Genomic DNA, 26164 nt, shown 5'->3' with positions numbered 1-26164 from the left:
ATTACAACCGAATTAAACATTTGAATTCGTACACACTTTGTCGATGTTCTGTTCCTTTATCTACTAAATAATAAAGGTTTTGTTTTCTCTAATCGTACATAAAACAACACCGTTTTAGTACCATTATTCAATACTGATTTAGATAATAGGCTAGTAGCAAAACGTTATTGTTTTAATACTGGTCTTGTACTAGACCAGTATCGAAATGTGAAATCTGTTTTTCGGTACAGAATCTGTACCTCGCCAATATTTAATTTTGGTCCGATGTATGCTATTTCCACATAATAGATATTTCCAAACACGATAAATAAAAATTGCTAATTACTATAATTTTTTTAAAAATGTCCGTGGTTGCTCTAACTTCCGCAAATTTTGAGATATCGATCTATTTCTAATTTTATTATATTTTTTAGTCTTTTTTACCCCTATTTCATATATAATTTTTTAAGATTTATTTGATTAGACCCAGCTTTATACGCGATCAAAGGTCCATAATTTTGATCGCATATAAAGCTAAGTCTAATTAACCAAATTTTAAAGAATTATATATGAAATAGGGGTAGAAAAGACTAAAAAATATAATAAAATTAGTAATAGATCGATATCTCCAAATTTGCGGAAGTTAAAACTTTCTCTATGAGGAAGCCATGTGCAAATTTCTAATTTTTTATCTTTTTCTAAGAATTAGAAAAAAATGAAAAATAATTTAAACCTAGATTAAAGTTAATCTGCATTGGTGGAAATAGACATTAATGTTTTAACTCGCGTCGTGAATCACGCATTTGACGATCAAAGACAAAAGAGTTGATCGCGAAATGAACTCACAACTAAAACTTCCCTGTGTTTAAACGAGTTAAGATTTAAAACGTTCCGCGGAGAACAGAGACTACAGCGATAGAGTTTACGAGGAAAAATCCTTGTCAAAAGGGATGAGTGTTTTACACGGAAAATATTTTTATCATATTCGTCGGTCGGTAGTATCATTAACGCTTTTTTTGAATATTAATTAAACGAATTAGGCAGAATATGAGCGACTAACTAAAAAACAAAAATAAATTTTATAAAAACTATAAATTGCAGGTGTCAGGTTTTAATTTTATAAAAAATTCTTGAAAGATTTTTTTTATGATATAATAATTTTTATATTAAATTACAGTAATTTAAATTTTACAGATGCTAATTGACATCAGTTTTTTTATCAATTGTTTTTTACACATGATAAAAGGATCTATTCACATTTAGTGTGCAAAAGTATAAAATGTTGTAATATTAGATTTCATTGACACCAACTATAAGTTGATGTCAGTTTTTCATATCAAATCTTTTGTACAAATGTTTAACATAATGATGGGCGCGTGCATTTGGCGTCATTTATTATCATTTCGAAAAGGTAATTTTGTAGATATTATTTCTTTTTTGAATAACATTATAAATAAATAATATTACTGTTCATTATATTTGATTAATGTTGGTATTAATACAAATAATAATTAATAATTGGTACACTGCTATTCGAGAGAATGAAGATATTTTTTATAATACTTAAATCTGAACCATTAAAAGACCATACCTTGGATATATTCGTTGTATATCTTCTGATATCTATACAAGAGAGAAGCTGTATACACTAGACGATATTTGTACGTGAAGCAAGGTGATGTGTATGTCAATATTATTATACACCATCGATCCTTCGTGCAATAGATTTTGCCTGAACAGGTTAGATCAGTGCGCAAGTTAACTAAACTTCGTTTTCCCTTCAACGCTAATATACGGTATTGCACTGTAAAAGTTAAATCATTGCAGGCAATTCAATAATATAAAAAATAAACTATAGATATAATAAGTACGTAACCAAACGGCGCGAGACCCGGAGATCACGTGCACCGGCATATAATAGCACACAAATTAACAAACGTAAGCATTAAAAGACCATACCTTGGATATATTCAATGTATATCTTCTTATATCTACACAAGAGAGAGCCTGTATGCACTAAACAATATTAATACGTGAAGCAACGTGATGTATATCAATGTTATACACCATCAATCCTTCGTGCAATGTGCAATTTCGTGCAACAGATCTTAGGTTAGATCAATGCGCAAGTTAGCTTTCGTTCCTTTTCCCTTCAACGCTAATATTGCAGGCAATTCAATAATATAGAAAATAAACGTATAAATATAATAAGCGTAGACTGAACGTAAAACGCGATACCTGGAGATAACGTGCCACGTGCCCCAATGATGTATTTCCCGCGTACCGCGACTACTCGCTGAGATAGAAAAAGAAGGGAGTATGCTGAAGTATACTCGTGTGGCTCGTGTGCACTCGGGTGACGTTTCCGAACGCAGACTAACCAATCAGAAGCGTTACGCATTTTCTGTTAAGCTTTTGATTGGTCATGCGGAAAATGCCATGGGACGCCACCCTTACTGCTTACGTTTTGATTATGCCGGTCGGTACCTCGGTACAGTCGGTACACGTTATCTCCGGGGTATCGCGTCTTACGTTCAGTCTACACTTATTATATTTTATACGTTTATTTTCTATATATTATTGAATTATCTGTAATGATTTGACTTCTACAGTGCAATACCGTATATTAGCGTTAAAGGAAAAAGAAACGAAAGCTAACTTTCGCACTGGCCTAACCTGTTCTGTTGCACAAAGGATCGATGGTGTATAACATTGATACATCACGTTGCTTCACGTATTAATACCGTCTAGTGCATACAGCTCTCTCTTGTATAGATATAAAAATAAGATATATACATCGAATATATCCAAGGTATGGTTTTTTAATACTTAATACGTTTTGTGTGCTATTATATACCGGTGTACATAAATCTTCGGGTTTTACGCCTTACGTTTGGTACGCTTATTACGCTTATATAATATATTTATTTTTTATATTAATAAATTGCAGACTTAACTTTTACACCACACAGTGAAATAATAAGTACTACACCATATATTAACGTTGAAGGGAAAAGGAAATCCAATTTACGCACTGGTTTAAGCTGGTCGGGCAAGACCTGTTGCACAATTGGTGCACAGCATTGTCATTTCTTTATTTGCAAAAAGTGAGTATTTATCATGCGCAATTAGCTAAATTAAAAAATATACATATAGAATATTTAATTTCTTTTTTCCAAGTATGGATTATTGTTAATCTAATCTGAATCTAATATAAGCAGAAAATGTTATGTTATACAAAATGTGTAAACAGTACATTTTGTTTTTTCTATAGTTGTATAAAGATACAAACATAGCCTTAAATTAACTCTCATTTATTTTTACAGGAAATTAAAGCATTTATTCAAAAATGAATTTAAAAAAATTAAAACATGTGTCTGAAATTTCAAGTCGACAATTTTGTCGGCGTGTTCACAATACTATGATGGAGATAATAGACAAGATTGAAAACAGAGCTACTTATGAGAGTAAGTAATTTTCCATTTATTATATAGTGCATGAACAACAAAGAGAATGACGCTTGCGTCAACTTGTGTCGTTAACTGGAAAGCACCCAATGTTTTTATTGAATTAGAATTGTTAATTTGCAACTATATTCTTTAGTTTTAAAACGCTATATGATAATAATGCATGATTCCTGCTTTACGTTTTAATTTACAGGTATAAGTAATCAGAATAACAATAATGTCCCATTAAATTCTGTCTCATCAAATGCTACAAGTGATACAGTAAGTATTTATTATAAGTATTCTTTTAGCACAATACTCAATTCAAGCAGTTCTTTCTAAAACAGTACAAAAGCATATTAATATTAATCTAAATAAATTTTTACAGGTATGTGAAGAAGATACTGCAAGCAATTTGCCTATACTTTGCAATGATTTGCATACTGACAATCCATCTGACAGTGATAATGAATTGTTAAATCATGGAATGTGTGGATATGAAGAAAATGAACGTAGATGTTTGGCTACATTACATTCATCATTGGAAGAGAGTGAAGACAGCGATCAAGATGAGGCAACGTCAGAAGTAGAGAATTTCTTAAGCAATTGGACTGTAAAACATTTAATCAAGAATATTGCTGTTACAGACCTTCTGTCGCATTTAAAAAAATATCCGTACTTTTCTACTCTTCCAAAAGATGCCAGAACATTGTTACATACTCCGCGAAAATGTAATACTATAGATATAGAACCCGGTAAATATTGTCATTTCGGCATAGCTAATATAATGGACACAATATTAAATGATGATTTGAAAAGACAAAAATGTAAATTGCAAGGTGTACAAATAGCTGTAGGTATTGACGGTCTTCCCCTTTGCAAATCATCATCTAGTACATTTTGGCCAATTTTAGGTTCTGTGCTTCCTAATGGATCTGTCTTTATCATTGGAGCTTATCATGGAAATTTTAAACCTAAAAGTAGCAATCTTTTTTTGAGAAATTTTGTACATGAAGCATCATTTTTGTATGAAAACGGAATTGAAATAGATGGCATAAAAGTTCCATTTTCTATCAAATACTTTGTCATGGATGCACCAGCAAAATCATATGTTTTGAATGTGAAAGGGCACACAGGTTACAACAGTTGTACGAAATGTCATGTTAAGGGTCTCAGTGACCATAGACGTGTATATTTTTTGGAAAAAAATGCACAGAAAAGAACTAATGAAGAATTTAGATTGCACGCGGATTTTTATTATCATTTGGATAGGAGTGAATTAGAAATTTTATTAGACATTGATCTGATTAAATGTATCCCTCTCGATTATATGCATTTGATCTGTTTAGGTGTGATGCGTAAATTAATGTATTTGTGGGTGCACAATGATGGTAAGAAAAGAAAATGGCAACTTAGCGCAAATCAAATTCAACATATGTCAGATGTTCTACTAAAGATAAAATTGTATGTCCCAAGTGAGTTTCAACGCAAACCACGTTCGTTGATATTTTTAAAACAATGGAAAGCGACCGAATATCGCCAATTGTTGTTTTACACAGGATTGGTAGTTCTCCGATATGTATTGCGTGAAGATTTATATCAGCATTTTGTACAATTGCATGTTGCAGTTAAAATTTTATCGTGCAGCGATCTTCATGAACATTTAAATTATGCTCAGTTTCTTCTGGAACATTTTGTAGAGTCGTTTAGTCTTCTTTATAACAATTATTTAGTATCACATAATGTTCATGGCCTTATACATATTACGGAGGATGTTAAACATTTAGGAAATATAGAAAATTTTAGTGCATTTCGGTTCGAAAATTTTATGCATTTTATCAAAACATTGATTCGTAAAAGCGAGACACCACTACAACAGCTTTTTAATCGTTACAATGAAATTTATAAACGTTATAAAAATGATAAGCATAATATAACTAATTTAGATAAATTAGTACCTGTACAATCTTCTGCTTACAACGACGTCGTACCAGATGGATGTAAAAATCCTTTATACAGTAAAGCAGTATGCAGTAATTTTACATTATCAATTAAAGAAGATGCTAATAATTGTTGCGGTTTAGAAGATGGTAGCATTGTAATCGTTCAGCAAATAGCATGGCATGTACAGCTGAATGATTACATAATAATAGGAAAACGATTTCTAAGAAAACAAAATTTTTATACTACTCCTTGCGAATCAAGTTTGCTAGATACTTACGTTGTTTCAAAATTAGCGTTATCAGAAAACACAATATGGCCATTGTTTACGGTAAACCGAAAATTTTTTATAATTCCGTATAGAGATGACAAATATGTTGTCCTTCCATTATTACACAATGACAGTGATTAATTTGATAATAACTTTTATTTTGTTCAGTATTGAAACTTATTGTTGAAACTTTTTTAAAATGTGTATCAACATTGTGTAATAATAACTTGTATAATGTTCCGTATGATAAAAACGTTATTTTTGTAATTTGAATTATAATATTTTCTTTGTACTTCCTCCTTTTTCTCTCTCCCCCTTTTTCTCTCTCTCTCCCTCTCTGTCTATAAAAATTAATGAATTAAGATATATAAAATAAGTAAAGACATTTTATATTTTAAATGTTTTTACGATTTTCGTAATTATAATATAGATTAAATATAATATTATTACATATAATACAATACTTTCCAAAAAATAATGTTTCACATTTTTCAATTATAGAATTAATTATGTAATTATGAAGTTAATTCAAAAATATATGATTATTGTATAATAAATAAATGACGTACGTGCAATTAATCTTTTTATAGTTTTAAGATATCTTATGCAAAGCATAAGATATCCTAAAGGATATCCTTCAGAAGATCTCGTAAGATATCTTTATGCAAAGCCAACGGAATGGCAGAATATTTAGATATCCTGAGATCATAATAGGATATCTCACGATATCTTATTGGAATATCCCGAGATCACCTGCTGTGATATCCGTGGGATCGTATTTGGAAATCTTGGTCAATTTGGGATATCCTCAAGATACAGTGTGCTGTGTGGGATGGGTATTCTTTGTATATATTCTTTTCTTTTTCTCGTTTACTATACGAAGGATTTTGTCGTAGTCTTTTCATTTGTTTAACTTTTTTTCTTCTCTCTCTTTCTCGATGTATCTCTTGTTTTCTCTCATTTGCAATCTTATTTGCAAATTCATCTTTTTTAATATCATTAATATTACTTTCCGTTATGCTTTTCCCATAGTTCAAAGAACAATTACGTTTTTGTTTCATATTTTTTTTGTATATTTTGTTATTTATATTTATATTTTTTGTCAGTTTGTAATTTACTTATTAAATTTCTGTTTTAAAATAATTTTTCGAGTTGTTAATTTATTTCTTTAAATGTTAAACAATAATTAACTGATACAGTACAAGAACGATTACCTATTGACTTTTGTCTTTAACACTATCAACACGAGAATTAAATCGTTACTCAACAAACGCACTTGCAGACAGGAACCTCTAATCGAAGAGGAACGGCGTACGTGGTTCACTGTCCCATATGTTCAGGGCATTTCAGAAAAATTTAAAAGAGTTGTTAAAGAGCATAATGTCAACCTGTCTTTCTTCAGCTTAAACAAACTTAATAAATTTATCAAAATACAAAAAAACGTTCTCCCAACTCAATTTAATAAAAATGTGGTTTATAAAATATCCTGCAAAAATTGTGACGCATCATATGTAGGCCAGACGAAGAGGCAATTAAAAACGCGAATTTCGGAGCATCGGAACCACATTCACAGAAATATATCATTAAACTCGTGAAAATGTCAACAAATTAATTAAAAGACGGCGATACGAGTCAAGCGCGGTACGTGGTGCGCAACTAGAGAATTAATAGTTACAGAAGTAACGAATTACAATGTATATACGCATATACATATATTCCAACTTAATAAACTGCGCGCCGATTGTTTGTCGGACTTGAAACACAGTTATCGTTGGAACATTAATACCCTTCCCTCCTCGGAATTAAATCTTGCAAACCGATTTCCCTCGGTCTCGCTAGCCGAGGGAGCGCGGCTGCAATTGCATTGACTTACCGCCAGACGATAGCTCAAAAGGGGATACCGAGGTCCGATTCATTACCGTAATTCCGGTATCTAAGGTCTTGGACGATACCTTGTGATTGGGCGCCAGGTGCGATTATAGACGCGCACCACGTCTCGGCAATGCTCACCGTAGCCTCAATGGCCTCATCGCGAGCTCAGGGCGTAAGTCCGCGCGAAAGAGGTGGAAGTGGAGAAGGAGCGTGACACAACCGACACACATAATAAAGCTCGGCGATGAACAACAGTAATTAGATATATTTCACATAATGAGCGGATAAATCATATCGGAAAACCGGGGCCGGATATTGCTCGACGGGCCGGTGCCAACGCGGCAATCGGATCGGCCGTTAGCGCGCGCGGAGTGCGTGATGTTCACGCCCGCGAGACTCCCTTCGCGAACGAAGCTCTCAGGCGAGCCCCGCAATCTCGGTCTAAATACGCGCGACCACGCGGTAACGCCAATCCGCCCCCGTCTTAATCCCCCGATTCCGAACGCACGGCGATTCCTATGCGCACGACATGAACAATTCTTATCCACCCGACATGACAATTCTCACCGACTCGACATCAACGATTCGCACACGCACGACACAATATACGCAACGCCACGCAATGGCGCGCTCGCGAGATCCCTCCTCGAGCCGGCGCGACGATATTTGCCCGCGCACGCGACGCAAAACATCTGCGAGGCTCGCGATGCACCACAAGATGCCCGGCGCGGTCCCTCCCGACACGCACACGGGGCTTCCGTACACGACACGCAACAATATACCCGAATACGTAACTCTAAACACAATATGCACCGGAGTGTACCGCCCGCGGTACGCCTCCGTCCACGATTCACAAAACACGCACGGCGATAGCCGCAAATTGACTGCCGATCGTACGCGAGCTATCGAGTAGGGCTTTCAGAGAGGTTTCTGGCTACGATCTCGGCCCTCCACGGGCCCGCGATCCCGACAAACAGTCGCGATAATGTTCCCGGCACCCACGACGGCGGGGCCGGTAGCTAAATACGGCACGCAATCAGGCCGATTCACACGGTAATCTAGTCAATATACACGCTTACTTGCGCCGGGTCGCGACCGAGATCGAGCCCACGATTACTTGGTAGCACCGGAGTGGAGATCTTACACGTCTGGCTGCTCGCTGCTGCTCGGCGGCGTCGGGGCGCTCGTCCAGGGGTGGCTTCTCGTTGGCGGCTCGATCGACAGTGAGGAGTGGTCGGTTCGGCGGGATTACGCCGGGCCCCCGCACTTGCGCCCTCAAGCTCGCGGTTCTTCCGCCCCGCCGATTGGTCGTGTGCGTCGCCCTGTTCGCGACGTTGCAGACGATTTTCCGCCATTTTCCCGCGGCTCGTTTGATTTGGCTGCTGGTTGCGCGCTGGCCCCTCGCGGTTTCCCGCCCGGCTGGCCAGGCCGTGGCGGCGCCGCTCGGCCCTCGGGGCGCCGTCGGAGAGAGTGTGCGGGTCGCCCACCCGCGCTGCAGTCGCGGTGGTGCACCTGTGTTTATGCTGCGGCGGGGCCGTGTTACGCTGTGCGAGACATTCTCGGCGCTTCTCCAGCGGCAGGCCCTAGTAGCCCGCCCGTTGGTCCAACCCCTCCGCCGTACGTCCTCCGAGCGCCCGGTCTTCTCTCGTCGCGACTAACGTCGGTACATTAGGTCGTGATCCCACGCTCCGGCACCACCTGTCGTCCCTACGGAAATTAGCCTAAAAGGTTTAGTTAACGCGAGTGGCCCTTCCTCAACTCGAGTCGAGGCGCCATCCCTGACCTTCCCCTCGGCCGAGCTACCGTCTGGGCGGAGGACGCGACAAATGTCACGTCACAATCTATACGATTTAATTATTTAAAAAACTGTAAAGAAATTATTGCGAAAAATATTACCTCAGCCAGGATTCGAACCTGGAACCTCCCTCATTCCGTGAAGGGCGTCGTACCAATTCGACTACCGAGGCATGTGGTAATATTTATCGCAATAACAGCGTTGATAAGTTTAACAAGCGCATGTTTCAGCCTGCGTAGATTCAAATATATCATTAGACTCGTGAAAATGTCAACAAATTAATTAAAAGACGGCGATACGAGTCAAGCGCGGTACGTGGTGCGCAACTAGAGAATTAATAGTTACAGAAGTAACGAATTACAATGTATATGCTTATATACATATATTCCAACTTAATAAACTGATATATTTGAATCTACGCAAGCTGAAACATGCGCTTGTTAAACTTATCAACGCTGTTATTGCGATAAATATTACCAAATGCCTCGGTAGTCGAATTGGTACGACGCCCTTCACGGAATGAGGGAGGTTCCAGGTTCGAATCCTGGCTGAGGTAATATTTTTCGCAATAATTTCTTTACAGTTTTTTAAATAATTAAATCGTATAGATTTAATTCCGGGGAGGGAAGGGTATTAATGTTCCAACGATAACTGTGTTTCAAGTCCGACAAACAATCGGCGCGCAGTTTATTAAGTTGGAATATATGTATATACGTATATACATTGTAATTCGTTACTTCTGTAACTATTAATTCTCTAGTTGCGCACCACGTACCGCGCTTGACTTGTATCGCCGTCTTTTAATTAATTTATTCACAGAAATATCACGACACAATCTGTCATCACGGAACATAGATTAAATCTGGATCACGAATTTGATTGGGAGAACGTGGAAATTCCTGATAAAGAAAGATATTTATCCAGGAGATCGGTCTCGGAAATGACTCATAAAATTACAGAGAAATAGTGTTTTACACCACGCATATATAACTGTTTTAAATTAATTATAAACTATGCCCATGAACACTTCTTACTGGTTAACTAAACTTGGTGACGTGTCGAGTTCTGGCGTTGTCATTGGTACTCTGGATCCGATATCATAACATTATATTATCGTATTGACACAACTATCTATGTAAAACGTTACCGATGGTTTGACTTGTGACACGCTTCGTCCTTTCAAATTTTATTATTTCATTGCTGTTGTAACGTGTGGATGGGGCGAATAAGTCCCATCGCTATTTTTATGGTTTACGGCTTCATGCCCCACGTTCACTTTGACCTTTTGGTGAGTCTATAAACCTTTTTGTTCTTATTTCATCTAATTATTTTTAAAAAATTACAGATAAGAAGATGATTTGGTCCACGTTAATTCGAGTCTGTAACCTCGCCAGTTGACATGGAGAACGTGCGGCAAATTGCTTGTTAACGCTGAGGATGGCTCAAAAATGAGTCGGGAAATTCATATTTTTCAATGTACTTCAAGAAGACGAATATACTGATTCTACGCACGAAGAACCGCGTCCAACCCTAATAGCCTTTTTTCTTTCTTATTTTTAATTCTCGAGGGTCATTCTATGATTTTATTATATATATATATTGTGAAGACGACGACGATGTCCTCACGGTCTCGCTGACCGTGGAGGAGCGCGCCGTCGCTTTCTTCACTAAATCTCTTTAGAATTCGCAATATTCCTTTCCGAAACCCCGATGGTAGCTCGACTGAATATTTTTAAGATGTAATGTTGGGCGCCAGGTGCGATTCCTCGCACCACGATACACGAGATCACAGTATTCTCAGGCGTGGGCTTCTTTGATTAACCGCGGTTGGAATAGGAGAGGGAGCGTAGCGCAATCATCACACTCAAATAACAAAGAACATAAAGTTATATTTCAGTTAAAGCAGATAACATGTGGATGATGACGTGTTCCACGGCGAACAAGCAGAATTCGAGTACGCGCCACGTGTCACCCCACGAGCGCAATACTCATTCCGTCGCTGAACTGCACGGCAATCCCGATCAAATTCGTACAGGAGTATTCCCCGACATAAGTTGCATCGAATTCTACCCGGACGGTCAAACGCGAAATACTCGGAACGTCTACGTTTAACAATTAAACAATTAACGCAATTTCCTTACGGTCTACCGCGACAACGCTGGGGATCTTCTCTCCCCTCGAGACGCACGAACGGCCTCACCCGTAAACTCGACACAGCCGTGGGCCATTATTCCCGATGAAACGCACGGATAGCTAATTACAAATGGCACAAACTTAACCGGCAACGATAACTACGAGACCCTCTCACGCGCGAGAGCCCCTTCTCAAAACTACGGCACGGTTAAGCCAACGGCGATCATGAATTTCCACGTGACGAAATTGCCCGCAACGAAAGTACACGCAACGAAATTACACGAAACGAAATCACCCGCAACGAAATTACGCGAAACAAAATCACACGAAACGAAACCATAAGCACGCTGACTGTCGGCGGCCGTACGTTCGCATCCCCGAGACGGGCACTCGCGATCTCTTTGTCACGCGGGCCTTCCCGCAGTATGGCACTCGGTATTCTTCAATTACGGCTGATTTCATACATTACCGCGGCACAACGCGACTCCCGGGAGGGCCTAGGTATTACCGCGGCACAACGCGACTCCCGGGAGGGCCTAGGTATTACCGCGATCTTACTTCGAGGAAGGCTGAGCAGTGGACTTACAAATTCTTCCTGTTCCGGCAGCTCGGCTCGCAGGGCTGGATGTTGCCGGGATGGCGGCTCGCACGACAGTCGCGTTCATGGTGGAAATATACATGGTGTGCTCAGAACTCGTAAACCACGCCCCTTTTCAACGTGAATGTCACCGAAAAACACAGGGTGGGCAACTGTGAGAAACAAAATGTTTAGCGTTGGAAGTTTGGCACTACTGTACTAGTAGCGTCTCTCTTGCACGTGAATCGTGTGTGTATCTCGTATTCCTCTGTCGTCGTCTGTCTCTTTCAGGTAAAGTGTCTGTGTGTATTTTTAACCTCCACTTACTAGACAACGTTTGTTTAATTTTGAAAATTGATTTCAGGAGCTTGGAGAACGCAAAAATGGTGCGGTGTATTGTCAAAAATTGTAAAAACACCAATACAACATGTACTCCGGAGGAAGTCAGTTTCCACAAAATACCGGAAAACCAAATCATGCGTGAAGGATGGTACAAAAATATCGGAGAAGTTGTCCTTCCTTCCAATACGGTGAACGGTAAGTCTTAATAATAATAAATATAATGCTTTATATTGTTTGCTTATGTCTATGCTTATTTTATCAAATTATTTAATAAGAAATGAGAAATTAATAGTGATAAACTGCTGTTTTCATTTTGTTTTTAGGTAAATTTGATAGAAATTAATTTTTAAGAAAATATACATAAATAAACGTCAGTTAGCTAATTTGAAGGAACATTTTTTTTATTCAATTGACTCCGAGCGTTAGTTAAAAATGTTATAACATTAGTAATAACATTCATCCAGAAGTAAATTAAAGGTGATGTTGATACATCAACAAAATACATTACGATTTTTTGTTATTACAGCAAGAATTTGTTCAATGCACTTTACGTCAGAGTCATTTGTTCAGCCGAAGAGGAAGAGAGCTGCAGAAAAAATTTCAAAAAGGCGGAGTCTTTTGCCATCCGCTGTGCCTACATTGCATCTGCAGCCATTAAATGAACAGTAAGTTAACAAGGAAAAATCAATATAGTCCTTTTGTAACCATAGCTCCATATCGTTAATAATATATAGTGCTATCATATGTTATTTATGAATTATTAGACGAGATATAACAATCATTTTCATTGCTCTGATATTTATTAAAATTACAAAGCTAGCAATTGTAGTCTTTCTGTAGTATGTATATGAAATTACAATAACTTTGTTCTTCTTTTAGAGCATCTCCTGAAGAAAATAATATGAAGGTGATACGGCGGGAGTTTCATTTGGTTTGCCCATCTACGAACACAAATACTCCGATACGATCTTCGACCCCAGTACCATCCCCCGTAGGAGTCACTGAGCACTTAACATTAGTATCTACTAGGTATGTATTAAAATACAAGTACCACATTTTGAGGATATATCTTGTATTCAAGTTATTTTTTTCCACAATAAATAATGTAATTCCTACAGTTGTGTAATATACATTCGACTTAAGTGAGTCATTTAAAGATATTTTGATTCTTTTGAAATGCAATGTGCACAGGTTTTTTTCCATGTGTCATCACTATAAGTTCGGTGTACATTAATTGTAACATTATTTTCTATATGTTTTTTCAGTAATCGTTGCCAGGAACCAACTAACAGTGACAACGATGTTCAGGAAGTATCCTATGAACTGTTGCGCAGTGAGAGTTTTCCAACAAGGTTAGTAAAATTTATTCGTGATATAACACACTCGTACGCATAGATGGAAAATTTTTAACAAATTTTTCAGCAAGTCCATTTCAATGCGTTGCACAATTTGTTTATATCTGTTAATTCTTGTTTAGTTTTAACAATACAATAATTAAGTTTTACAGTGACAAGTTAGGAAATTCTTTAATGACCTTATATATGTATATTTTGTAGATCCAAAAAGAAGAAGGTAGTGCTACATAAGTGTAGTACAGTACGATCGAGGAGTAAACGGTTTACTTCGAAGACGAAAGTTCACGAGGCAGCATATAATAGTGAACAAGGAAGTCCACCATTGAAACGTCAACGTCGGTGAGTGAAATACTTTACTGCCTATTTATGGTGCAATATATGTAGTAATGATTAATTTGTAATTGCATTGATATTCATTATTTATCATCAGTTTAAAAAAAGTGACTTAAGTTTACGTTTTAAAAGCATAACAGTTGATGAAGCTTAGTAAAGTTGTGGAGGATTGTTTTGTAGCTTTTCATGGGGACAGTTTCTCAAAAGAAAAGTATGTCGTCAAAAAAGTGGTCACTCTTGTTAAGAACTCTGGATACAACGTCAATTGGGTACCCGAGGAGGTGTTAAAATGCCTTGTTAGAACTCGCACATACATTCGAGTTAAAGAAATTGGCAAAAAGACACACGCAAGAAAGGAAAAAAAAAGAAAAGATAAGAAATTAAAAAAAAATGAACGTTCTTCCGACAAGAAGAAAATGTACATAAATAAAAGAAACTTGTTTAATATGATTGTTACCTTGTCTTTGTGTATATATTGAATAAACATTGTCTTTGTGTATATATTAAATAAACATTGTCTTTGTGTATATATTAAATAAACCTTAATCTTCTGTCAACTTTACTTTTAGAGATACCTTTTATTAATCCTTAACTCCTGCAAGTTCATTAATATACCTCGACCTGGTAGCAAATATGTGACAGTCAATATGCAATATCTTTGGCAGCTTCGGTTTTGCTGATAGACAAGCATTTTGCGTATCACATTCTGGACTGATAATATTGATTTTCTTATCCACTTGTTCCAATTCAACAGCTTGAATGAATTTGGTCTAAACATAGAAAAGAATGATTTTTTATTTAGTAAATATAACAGAAAGTACTAGAAGCCAGTTTATCACATTGATTAAGTTATCTAATAATTAGTTGTAAGTGAAGAAGAATTATTTAAAAAGTATTATTAATTATATAAATTAATCACAAAACAATCGTGAAAACAAGTAAATAAAAAAAAATTTAACGTACACATGTAATATGAATAATGCAAGCCTAAATTCGAAGAGGAAGCTACCGAGACATTGTGGATCATCTATGATGAATAATTTACAATGTCTTTAATAAACAATAGTCTTTATAAAAAAAAAAGTCTTTATTTAAAAAAAATAGATATGAAAAATTAATCGACAGTATATTAAAATAAATCTTTTTTTCCTGTTTTTTACTTTCATTATTATATAAATTTATTGCATATTATATTTATTACTGTTACGAATAATGGCCAAATATTTTAGTTTTAATTAAAAAAAACATCTTACCTTTATTTTACACGAAACCAAAATCACAGGAAGAGGGTCGAATTCTGCATCGTAACAACACAAAATACCCACTATTCTAGGGATATTTTGTTGATGGAAGCCTGTGTTTTTCGGCGACAAGAAAAGAGAGAGCCGGGAGATTTTAGAAAAAGACAGACCAATACTGAGCACACCATGTATATTTCCATCATGGTCGCGTTCCCTCGGACCGGCGGGACCACGCTGGGCCCGCGCGCGCCCGCGCGCGCCGGTTTCCCTAGCCTGGTCGGTGCTGCGCCCTGGCCTGCCAGCAATCCCTCTAGGCGACCGCCGCGCCGCACTAGGGCGCCCCTTGTCACTGCTCCCATCCGCCGGCGGTAGGTTTAAAGTCCGCCTACGTGAGATCGGTTGTCCAGACCGCGACTCATCCAGGGGCTACAATCTCCCATGGTTTTGGAAGAGCCAGCGTTTGTGGCGCCCTCGCCGGACACTATATAAATAAAAAAAAATATATATGTATATATGTATATGTATATGTACATGTGTAATATATATATATATATATATATATATATATATATATGTGTGTGTGTGTGTGTGTGCGTGCGTGCGTGCGTGCGTGCGTGCGTGCGTGCGTGCGTGCGTGCGTGTGTGTGTGTGTATCAGAGCCAGGATTTATGGCATATTCGATTTGCTGACTCGACCCGACTCCGAGTCAAAAAAGTACGATCAAAAGTACGATTTTTGCGGACATTGTGTTTCAAATCGAGAATCGGCACGAAATGTGCAACTAAATCCCGGCTCTGGATATATATATATATATATATATAAGTAAAAAATTAAATTTTGTGTTAAAAAAGAGAGAAACGTTCGTAATAGTTATATTAATACAATATTTTATTTATCACAAAAGTATAAATAACCGTAGCATATATGCACATGAATATGCATATGTGATGACCGATTACAGTTGTCTCGACTATCACATCCGATTATTTTTGCCGACTTTTTTTTTAATATTAATTTAATTTGGATGTAAATAGTAAATATTTTGTTATCGCAACGATGTGTAAATAGTGAATGTTTTGTTATCGCAATTTTATAAAATTAGAGAGGAGTATTGATAAATCGTACCATTGGTTAAATAGTATCTTTATTTCTTAAAAATTTTATTCTTTTGATAGCTTTATTGCAATTTTTGTGTTTACTTAATTATTGTTAATGTTATTGTTATTGTTATTGTTATTGTTTATTGCAATTTGTGTGTTCACCTCGTCCTGCAAAAAAAAATTTACACGATATAGATTGTGTGAGTTATAAGAACGTCGAATCAAAACATAAACATTTATTTGCAGTAATATTATTGTTTGCGCAATTAAATCAGCAATATATGTGTACACGTAGACAAAATATTATCAGTTATTTAGAAAATTGGTAAGAAAAATAGCGTCTTAATTATTTATAATAAAATTGCAAAAAGAAAAGGAAAAAAATAAGTTGTTTGTTTAAATTAAGTATATAACATTCAATAATTCAGTGATATAAAATAACTTTTGACATAATTTTTAATAAGAAATATATTATTGATACAAAAAGTGCGTCTACTATATAATTATTACTGCTATATATATAAATAAAAAATACCAAAATTACTGTTACTAATCTATTGTTAATTTGCACATAAAATATTTATTTCAATTTCAGATAATTTAATTAATAATAATTAAAATAATCAAGACACTGTAATATACTTACAATCTGTCGAAAGATGGTGCCACTTTTTTTAGATTGATACAATTATTTTGTTTGTTTCAAATTTTTCTTTTTTGTGAACCTTATTGACATTCTTTTCAATTCATTATAAATGTAGTTGTTTTCATAATTTTCTCGTTGGGTTCCATTTAATATTTTATTAATAAACTAGCTGGCTACCCGGACTTCGCCCCGGAGGACATATGTAGTAAAACACGCAAATAATCTCTCTCTCCCTCTCTCTCTCTCTCTCTCTCTCTCTCTCTCTCTTCCGCCCTCTTTCTCTCTCTCTCTCTCTCTCTCTCTTTCTCTCTTTTTTTCCCTCTCTTCCTCTCTCCCTCTATTTCTTTTACTCTCTCTCCTTCTCCCTCCCTCTCTCTCTATCTCTCTCCCTCTCCCCCTCTTTCTTTCCCTCCCTGTTTTTATATACAATTTTTTGGGATTTGGTCATTTGGAACCGGTTTCCAAAAAGATTGATAACAAAAAATAGTACACTTTATAGCACTTCCCGGGAAATTTTGTCCCTATTTTATGTATAACTCTTTGAGATTCAATCATCAATTATTTCCCGAAAAATTAAAAAAATTAAAAAAACTGGTTTCCAAAAAAATCGGTAACAAAAACTGTATACATCATGGCGTTTCCCGTAAAATTCTACCCCTACTTTATATATAATTCTTTGCGATTTGGTCAATTAATTCCCAAAAAATTGGAAAAATTTCTGATACCTATTTCCAAAAAGATTGGTAACGAAAAATTATACACATCATGGCAATTTCCGAAAAATTCTACCCTCACCTCATATACAATTCTTCGAGATTCGGTCAATTATTTCCCGAAACATTGAAAGAATTAGAAAAACCAGTTTCCAAAAAATCGGTAACAAAAAATTATACACATATTTAAAATTTGAAGGATTTGAAGGAGAACAATTAAATTTTCTTTATAATGTGGACAATTCTTTAAAATTTGGTCAATTATTTCCCGAAAAATTGGAAAAATTTCGGATACCGGTTCTCAAAAAAATTGGTAACACAAAATTATACAGTTTATAGCACTTTCCGGGAAATTCTACCCTTGTTTTATATACAATTCTTTAAAATTCAGTTAATTATTTCCCGAAAAATTGAAAAAATGTCGGATACCGGTTCCCAAGAAGATCGGTAACGAAAAACTATACACTCTATAGCACTCCCCGGAAAATTCTACCCCTGATTCATATACAATTCTTTAAAATTCATCAATTATATTCCGAAAAATTGGGAAATTTTGGATACCGATTTCCAAAAAGATCGGTAATAAAAAACGATACACTCTATAACACTCCCCGGAAAATTATACCCCTACTTCATATACAATACTTTCAAAACCAGTCGATTAGTTTAAGAGTGCATAAAGAACATACATACATTCATTCATTTTTATATATATATATAGATTTTTTTAATTTTTTTATTCTTATTTTTCTTCCTTAATATCCATTTTTTTAAGATTAATTTCCATTTCCATATATTTTTTTTTCCATATATTTCTTTTGACATTTACTAACAACTGACATATACTGAGTGAAATTATCAACTTATCTATATAGAATGTGAGAAGCCGATTAACTTGAAACTTGGTGACGTTATTAAATTTCACAGTCAATACTACTTTCGGATACCAATTTCCAAAAAAAATCGGTAACAAAAAATTATACATTCTATAACACTCCCCGAAAAATTCTACCCTTACTTCATATACAATACTTTCAAAACCAATTTCCAAAAAGATACCGATTCCCCAAAAAATCGGTAACAAAAAACTATACAGTTTATAGCACTCCCCGGGAAATTCTACCCCTACTTCATATATAATTTTTTGCGATTCGGTCAATTAATTCCCGAAAAATTTGAAAAATTTCTGATACCGGTTTCCAAAAAAATCGGTAACAAAAAATTATACACTTTATAACATTTCCCGGAAAATTCTACCCCTGTTTCATATACAATTCTTTGAGATTCGATCAATTATTTTCCAAAAATTAAAAAAAATTAGAAAAACCGGTTTCCAGAAAATCGGTAACAAAAAACTATACACATCATGACATTTCCCGGAAAATTCTACACCTGTTTCATATATATTTCTTTGAAATTTGGTCAATTATTTCCCGAAAAAATGAAAAAATGTCGAATACCGGTTCCCAAAAAGATCGGTAACGAAAAATTATATATTTTATAGCACTCCCCGGAAAATTCTACCCCTGTTTGATCTACAATTCTTTGAAATTCGGTGAATTATTTCCCGAAAAATTAGAAGAATTAGAAAAACCGGTTTCCAGAAAACCGGTAACAAAAAACTATACACATAGTGGCACTCCCCGGAAAATTCTACCCCTATTTCATATACTTTTGGTATAAATTCGGTTCATGGGTTTGGGCTGGGCGTTGATGAGTGAGTGAGTGAGTGAGTGAGTAAGTGAGTCAGGACATCTTCCTTTATATATATATATTTGCACTATTAAACAATAAACTCTTGTGCAGTTTCCTCTATTAAATAATCAAGTAGCGTGGAACAATGTGTTGAAATTCTTGTAAATACTTCTAAATATAAAATACTTTTTAACTTCTTCTTGATTTCTGTTTCATAGAAGAAGTTTACAAATTTCAATTCTGCAACTTAAAATGCGTGCTCTATAGTTCTTAAAATATCCTCATTTTTTAGCCATTGTACAGTCGCGGTCATTAATGCCTTCCACCTAAAGTCAGTCGCGTTCGGGGGCAGATAGTAGCTGAACGCGTCGCGTCTAGCGCTATTCGTGCTTCATGATTGTTGGGTCGGTAACGTCGTGGAGCACGGTCAACCGTATCGTGGAGAGCTGTCAGTCACTGTCAGTTTGACAGCTGTGTGTTTGCGGAAGAGAGATTAAAAACCACGAGGGATCGTCCAGAAGTATAAGGAGAGTATAAGAAATACAAGAACATGTTAATTATTTGAATGGTAAATAATTATTATACGACAAATTTATATTGATATAATTTCAGTTATCGCAGCTGAGGCATTAACAAAAAGATTATTGGCCGTATCGAGCCTTCCAGAGAATCGGAGTCATACGAATAGGAAAAAAAGAAGAAGAAGAAGAAAATTAGCTAGGACCGCTGGGATAGAGAATGGAAGAAAACAACGATGACTATGAGAAAGGTAGAGATGATGGTCAATGGAGGAGGAGATGCAGTAAGATGATTTAATTTATATTAATTAAGAAATTATTACATTATTAGTAATTTCCAAATACGATTGCAGAACACCAGTGGGAAATATCAGCGTCAGACAATCCGCGCTACGCTTGTCATGCGGCATACTCGCCACGGACTCTGATCAGTCTGATCCATCGTCACCATGTGTCCTCGCGGTAATCTCTATCGTTCTTTCGTTTGTAACGATGCACCCCCACACATGCATCATTCCCGGCGAAGAACTGCCGGATGCCGCCCGACGATCCCCGTCAGGCGAGGAAAGGGCGCGGTGCGCCCACCTTATTTTTTAAACGAAGGAACTGCGATCGTGTGCGCGGCACTCCGCCGCACCGACATCTTCCCGGGTCTCCGACAGACACCGAGGGGAGCCGAACGCCGCCGAGCGCGAGCACGCTTACCGCCACGCCGATCCCGCTCCGCTCCGCCGGCGGCGCGGCTCACGCGGGAATCGGCCTCCCCTCCCTAGCGTACCACCCGGGCGAGTATAAAATACCGGCGCCGCGACAGATTGACACTCGCAATCCGAGCTTAGCTACCTGTGCTCCGCTACCCTCGGAGACGAGTACCTTTCCGCTTCCTAGGCCAGCTCACGAAACGGGGTACAGCGTTCTGTGCCTCGCTCGAGAGTTCTCGAGCGCTGACCGCCTTCCTACCCGGGACACCCCGTCTGCCACGGTAACCAGGGGTCGAGCGTGCTCGGCCTCTCGACAAGAGTTCTTGCCGCCGGAACAGTCGGACCTCCTCGTCAACCGATCGACCAGCCTAGCCCCTGGCCGTTCGTTTCCCTTACCTCCGCGCCGCATAATTAACACCGGATCATATCGCGAGAAAAGAAACCGCGCCGGATAACACACACGCGCCCGCGCCGCGATTCTCGCGCCGCGGGCCGACCAGCCATTGGCCGGCCTCAAGGCCCGTTCGCACGCGTACCGCATCGCGCCGGTGCGGACCACCTGATTCGCGTCCGCCGCATAAACCGAATGCGCTCCCGACATTTGTAACTATCGCGACCGTCTTATAGAATACAATCCGCCCGCGTCCGCCGCATAAACCGAATGCGCTCCCGAAATTTGTAATTATCGCGACCGTCTTATAGAATATAATCCGCCCGCGTCCGCCGCATACACCGAATGCGTTGTAATTCTCGCGGCCGTCTCATAGCATATAATCCGCCCGCGTCCGCCGCATAAATCAGATGCGCTCCCGAAATTTGTAATTATCGCGACCGTCTTATAGAATATAATCCGCTCGCGTCCGCCGCATACACCGAATGCGTTGTACTTATCGCGGCTGTCTTATAGCATATGATCCGCCCGCGTCCGCCGCATAAACCGAATGCGTTTCCGTACTCTGTAATTGAACCACTGTAATAAACCACGTTTCGTATCAAAACTGCCTTCTGTCTCTGGGCCTACCATCGAACTCCTGGTCCGGCGAGCTAGTCCGCGTTCGATAAAAACAGCCAAAAGGCAGGCCGTTACATGGCGCCCGAACAGGGACCGTTTTGATCGTTCCGAGAGACAGAAGACCAGGATACGCAATGGCCAAAGCGTGGATATATAAACTACCGAAAAACGAGCTAATCGAAGAACTCACGCGACGCGAACTCGACGCCGGCGGCACGATGGACGAGCTACGGCAACGCCTGAGTGCTCATGCGACCGATCATCCCGAGATGACGCGAACCGACGCCGCGGGGGGCAACGAGACGAAAACGGTGCCTCCGATCGTCATACCGCCGCCGGGATCGCTCCTCGCGCCGACAACGACCGGCCCGCCGCCGGCTCCGGCAACCCCGTACGAAGTTTTCTTTCCGGCGGCAAGCGACCGCCCGGCCGGACTCCCCGGTCAAGTCGTGGATCAAATAAGAAAATGGGGGTGCCATTTTGATGGCAAAGATCCCGTCGCGTTTCTCGAGCGGCTAGAGGAACTTAAAGACGCGTACCAGATTTCCGGCGCGCAAATACTGGCGGGGCTTCCGGAGTTACTTAAGGGCGACGCGTTTCTTTGGTACCGAAATAACCGGCACACATGGCAGGGCTGGGAGGACTTCCACGCCGATTTCCGCGAGTATTACCTCCCGCGACGATACCGCGCTCAACTCATTCGCGAAATACAGACGCGAATGCAGCGACCAGACGAACCGTACCGCAAATTTGCCACCGAAATGCTCACCATGATGCGCCGAGCGACCGGGTTCACAGAGGAAGACCGACTCGACGCGCTCTACGATAATATGCACCCGCGGTACCAGCTCTACATCCGACGCGATTCCGTCACCCGGACGCGCGAGATCCTGCGCCAGGCGGAAGAGTTCGAGCGCATCGAAGAGCGGACTCGCGCGCGACAGCCTGCCGCCCCGCAACCCGCGCTCGCCGCTACCGCATACGACCGACACGAGTGTTGCTGGCGCTGTAAACAGCGCGGGCACACCCGTTTTGATTGCCGCCGGCCACCCAAACGGTTTTGCTCACAATGTGGGCGGGACGGCGTGTTTACGCGTGATTGTCACCCGCCGTCGGGAAATGCCACGCGGGCCGGGGAAGAGTCGGCCGCCCCCCGGTCCTCCGCATAACGTACAAACCGCGTCCGCACCTGAGCGTCCGCGTAGCGGGCCAAACATTCGACGCTCTCTTAGACACCGGGTCCGAAGCCTCCTTCGTGAACGCGAGCACCGCGGAAACGTTGGCGGCAAACTTCACAATCACGACAATTACCGGGCGGGTATATCTCGCCGATGGGACGCGCGCGGACATCCCGGGTCTAATTACGTTCCCCGTGACCGTACAAGGACGCATGTTTTGGCACCGGTTCCAAATCATGCCCAAGCTAGACTGCGACATGTTGATAGGCGTAGACCTGTGGGGCAAAATGGATTTCGCCATCCTGCCCCCGCCGCCACCCAGCGCCGACACGATAGCAGCCGCCGTCGGGGGCATTCACGAGGAGGACGCGGCGACCGAGGAGAACCGCCTCCGCCGTTTTCTGGCAGACGAACTCGCGCAGTTCGAAGGGGTGCAGGGCCCCACGGACCGCGGGGAACACATAATCCGCGTAAAAACCGACCGCCCGGTTAAGCAGAGGTATCGACCGCGGAACCCTGCGATGCAGGCGATCATAGACGCAGAAGTCGAAAAAATGCTGCAGGACGGCATCATCGAGCCGTCGCACAGCGCCTGGAGCTCGCCGATCGTGATCGTACGAAAGAAAGACGGCAAACCGCGTTTTTGCATTGATTTCCGCTGGGTTAACGAGCTTACCGAAAAAGACGCGTATCCACTACCGCAAATCACCGCGACGCTAGATAGATTACGGGGGGCTCGGTACTTGTCAACCCTCGATCTAAAAAACGGGTACTGGCAGGTGCCCCTCGCGCCGGAGAGCCGACCCGTAACCGCATTTACGGTCCCCGGCAAAGGGCTGATGCAATTCCGGGTTATGCCATTCGGCTTGCATTCGGCCCCGGCGACTTTTCAGCGCTTGCTCGACTCAATCCTCGGCCCCGAATTATGGCCGCACGTGTTCGTATACTTGGACGACATCGTGATCGCCACTGAAACGTTCGAGGAGCACCTACGCGTTATGCGCGAAGTTTTCCGCCGACTCCGGGCCGCGAAGCTAAGGATTAACCCGGAAAAATGCCGTTTCTGTACCGACCGTATCAAGTATCTCGGCCACATCGTCGACCGCGACGGCATCCGCACCGACCCAGACAAGGTTAGCGCCGTCGCGAACTGGCCCGTGCCCCAGAGCGTACGACACATCCGACAATTTTTAGGGCTCGCGAGCTGGTACCGCCGGTTCATCAAAGACTTCGCCACCCTCGCCGCGCCGCTCACCGCGCTGACACGCAAGCAGGCCCGATGGGCCTGGGGGGAGGCCGAGCAAAACGCGTTCGACACACTCAAACGCACGCTGACCACCGCGCCGGTCCTTGCCTGTCCGGATTTTACGCGGCAATTTCACCTCCAGACGGACGCCAGCACCACGGGTCTGGGAGCCGTACTCACGCAGTACTTTCCGGAGGGCGAGCGTGTCATCGCGTACGCTAGCCGCACATTGAATCACGCCGAGCGAAACTATAGCGCTACCGAACTGGAGTGTCTGGCAGTCGTATGGGGAATTAGGCGGATGCGCGATTACCTCGAGGGGTACCGGTTCACGGTGATCACGGATCACCAATCGTTAAAGTGGCTACAGAAACTAGAGTCGCCGTCCGGCCGATTGGGACGTTGGTCCTTTGAATTGCAGCAGTACGACTTCGACGTTAAATACCGCAAAGGGACACTGAACAAGGTGGCGGACGCGCTGTCGAGGCAATCCGAGCTCCTCAGCGTCACCGCCCCGAAGTGCCCATGGTATACGCGCATGTGGCATGCAGCCGAAACCGCGCCCCACGAGGCGCCCGATTTTCGAATAGACCAGGGCCGACTGTGGAAGCACGTGCTCCACAGTCTCGATTTTAAAGATACACCGGCAGACGAACAGTGGAAAGAGTGCGTGCCGAAGGATCAACGCCCCGAGATTCTCGCGCGGTACCACGACGCCCCGACCGCCGGCCACTTGGGGATCGCCAAAACAATCGCGCGGATCGCGCAACGATTTTACTGGCCCGGCATGTTCCGCGATATCGCACGGTACGTCCGCGAATGCGCGACCTGTCTCGCACATAAGGTGGCGCAGGAAAAACCAGCCGGCCAGCTGCACCCGACCGCCCTCGAACGACCATGGCAACAGGTCACCATCGACCTCGTCGGTCCGTTGCCACGATCCGCCGCCGGGCACATATGGTTGCTCAATATGCAAGACCGTTTTACGAAATGGGTCGAGCTCCGCCCGCTACGACGCGCCACCGCGCCCGCGATCGTAAAGCATATTACCGAAACCATCATCCTTCGACACGGCTGTCCGGAGGAGATTCTTTCGGACAATGGTACGCAACTAAAGTCAAAACAACTCGCGCAACTACTAAACGAGTGCGGTATCCGACAACGTTTCACGCCGGCATACGCACCCCACTGCAACCCCGTAGAAAGAACTAATCGCGTCATTAAAACAATGATAGCGCAGTACGCCAAGAAACATAAAACGTGGGACGCGCACCTGCCAGAACTCCAGTTCGCATATAACACCGCAACGCACGACGCGACCGGTTACACACCCGCGTTTTTAAATCACGGCCGCGAACTACGCCGCCCCGGGGAAAATGGCCTACCGTCCGCGGCCGGTCCGGCCACACCGGTACACCGTCGTTTGAACGAGGCGTACGAGCTCGTGCGCGTTCAATTAGCCCGCGCCTTCCAACGCCAGGAAAAACATTACAATCTCCGCCGCCGGGACTGGCGACCGCGAATCGGGGAGTGGGTGTGTAAGCGCGACCGACCCCTGTCTAACAAAGAAGCCGCATTCAACGCGAAGCTCGCGCCAAAATTTATCGGTCCACTCGAAGTTCGTCGCATCATCTCGCCAGTAATAGTCGACCTCCGTAGCCGCCAGGGAAAATGGTACCGTCACGTGCATGTACAGGATCTCAAACGCGCGCCCACCGATACGACACCCGTCGTACACGATCCCGACCTGGAAGGGGAGCCCGCCGACGAAACCGCCGTCGCGACCGTACATTACGAACCCACGCCGACGACGCGCGCTGAAACCGTTAGCGCCGACAAAAATATTATTGTCAGGGACCGTGAATATTATTGTCAACGGGTACGATCACCGTGGAATATTATTGTCACGCCGAACAAAATAAAGATGGTACGACCTTCCCCCCCGAATAAGCCAGGAAACCTGGCGACGATAGGAAGCGAGCGAACAACGCGGCCACCGACCCGTCAGATCGACTGTCACCATGACGGAAGACACAGCGACGGAGCAAGCTACGGAGCGAAATATCCTGC

At 41.2% G+C, this 26164-nt stretch overlaps 2 protein-coding genes and 1 long non-coding RNA gene across 3 annotated transcripts; 2 read left to right on the top strand and 1 right to left on the bottom strand.

Moving 5' to 3' along the window:
* The first annotated feature begins 2529 nt into the window (after positions 1 to 2529).
* LOC143896019 (uncharacterized) lies at positions 2530 to 5813 on the top strand. Its single transcript, XM_077403574.1, has 5 exons — positions 2530 to 2791; positions 2930 to 3086; positions 3306 to 3446; positions 3640 to 3707; positions 3814 to 5813. The coding sequence occupies exons 3-5, from the start codon at positions 3329 to 3331 to the stop codon at positions 5776 to 5778; spliced, it is 2151 nt and encodes a 716-aa protein (XP_077259700.1). The 5' UTR covers positions 2530 to 2791; positions 2930 to 3086; positions 3306 to 3328; the 3' UTR covers positions 5779 to 5813.
* Positions 5814 to 12082: 6269 nt separating this feature from the next.
* LOC143896023 (uncharacterized) lies at positions 12083 to 15496 on the bottom strand. Its single transcript, XR_013256536.1, has 3 exons — positions 15298 to 15496; positions 14620 to 14814; positions 12083 to 12187 (listed from the first exon to the last, which is right to left on the bottom strand). It is a non-coding gene; the product is annotated as an uncharacterized LOC143896023 (long non-coding RNA).
* LOC143896022 (uncharacterized) lies at positions 12287 to 14454 on the top strand. Its single transcript, XM_077403576.1, has 7 exons — positions 12287 to 12305; positions 12379 to 12551; positions 12883 to 13021; positions 13236 to 13385; positions 13622 to 13708; positions 13913 to 14050; positions 14225 to 14454. Exons 2-7 carry the CDS (start codon positions 12398 to 12400, stop codon positions 14286 to 14288), a joined length of 732 nt encoding a protein of 243 aa, XP_077259702.1. The 5' UTR covers positions 12287 to 12305; positions 12379 to 12397; the 3' UTR covers positions 14289 to 14454.
* Positions 15497 to 26164: the final 10668 nt, after the last annotated feature.

This window comes from Temnothorax americanus, unplaced genomic scaffold (assembly GCF_048541705.1).
Source record: "Temnothorax americanus isolate GAGA-0224 unplaced genomic scaffold, ASM4854170v1 Scaffold174, whole genome shotgun sequence".
Classification (NCBI taxonomy): domain Eukaryota; kingdom Metazoa; phylum Arthropoda; class Insecta; order Hymenoptera; family Formicidae; genus Temnothorax; species Temnothorax americanus.
Note: the sequence above shows the minus strand (reverse complement) of the source record. Positions and strands in the feature narration are given on the sequence as shown.

Excerpts from the sequence above, each read along its gene's own strand:
- LOC143896019 (XM_077403574.1), top strand. The coding sequence starts at position 3,329 with ATGAATTTAAAAAAATTAAAACATGTGTCTGAAATTTCAAGTCGACAA. Across the intron at positions 3,447-3,639 it reads AAACAGAGCTACTTATGAGA|GTATAAGTAATCAGAATAAC; the intron begins GTAAGTAATTTT and ends TTTAATTTACAG. Across the intron at positions 3,708-3,813 it reads CAAATGCTACAAGTGATACA|GTATGTGAAGAAGATACTGC; the intron begins GTAAGTATTTAT and ends AAATTTTTACAG.
- LOC143896022 (XM_077403576.1), top strand. The coding sequence starts at position 12,398 with ATGGTGCGGTGTATTGTCAAAAATTGTAAAAACACCAATACAACATGT. Across the intron at positions 12,552-12,882 it reads TCCTTCCAATACGGTGAACG|CAAGAATTTGTTCAATGCAC; the intron begins GTAAGTCTTAAT and ends TTGTTATTACAG. Across the intron at positions 14,051-14,224 it reads CCATTGAAACGTCAACGTCG|CTTTTCATGGGGACAGTTTC; the intron begins GTGAGTGAAATA and ends ATTGTTTTGTAG.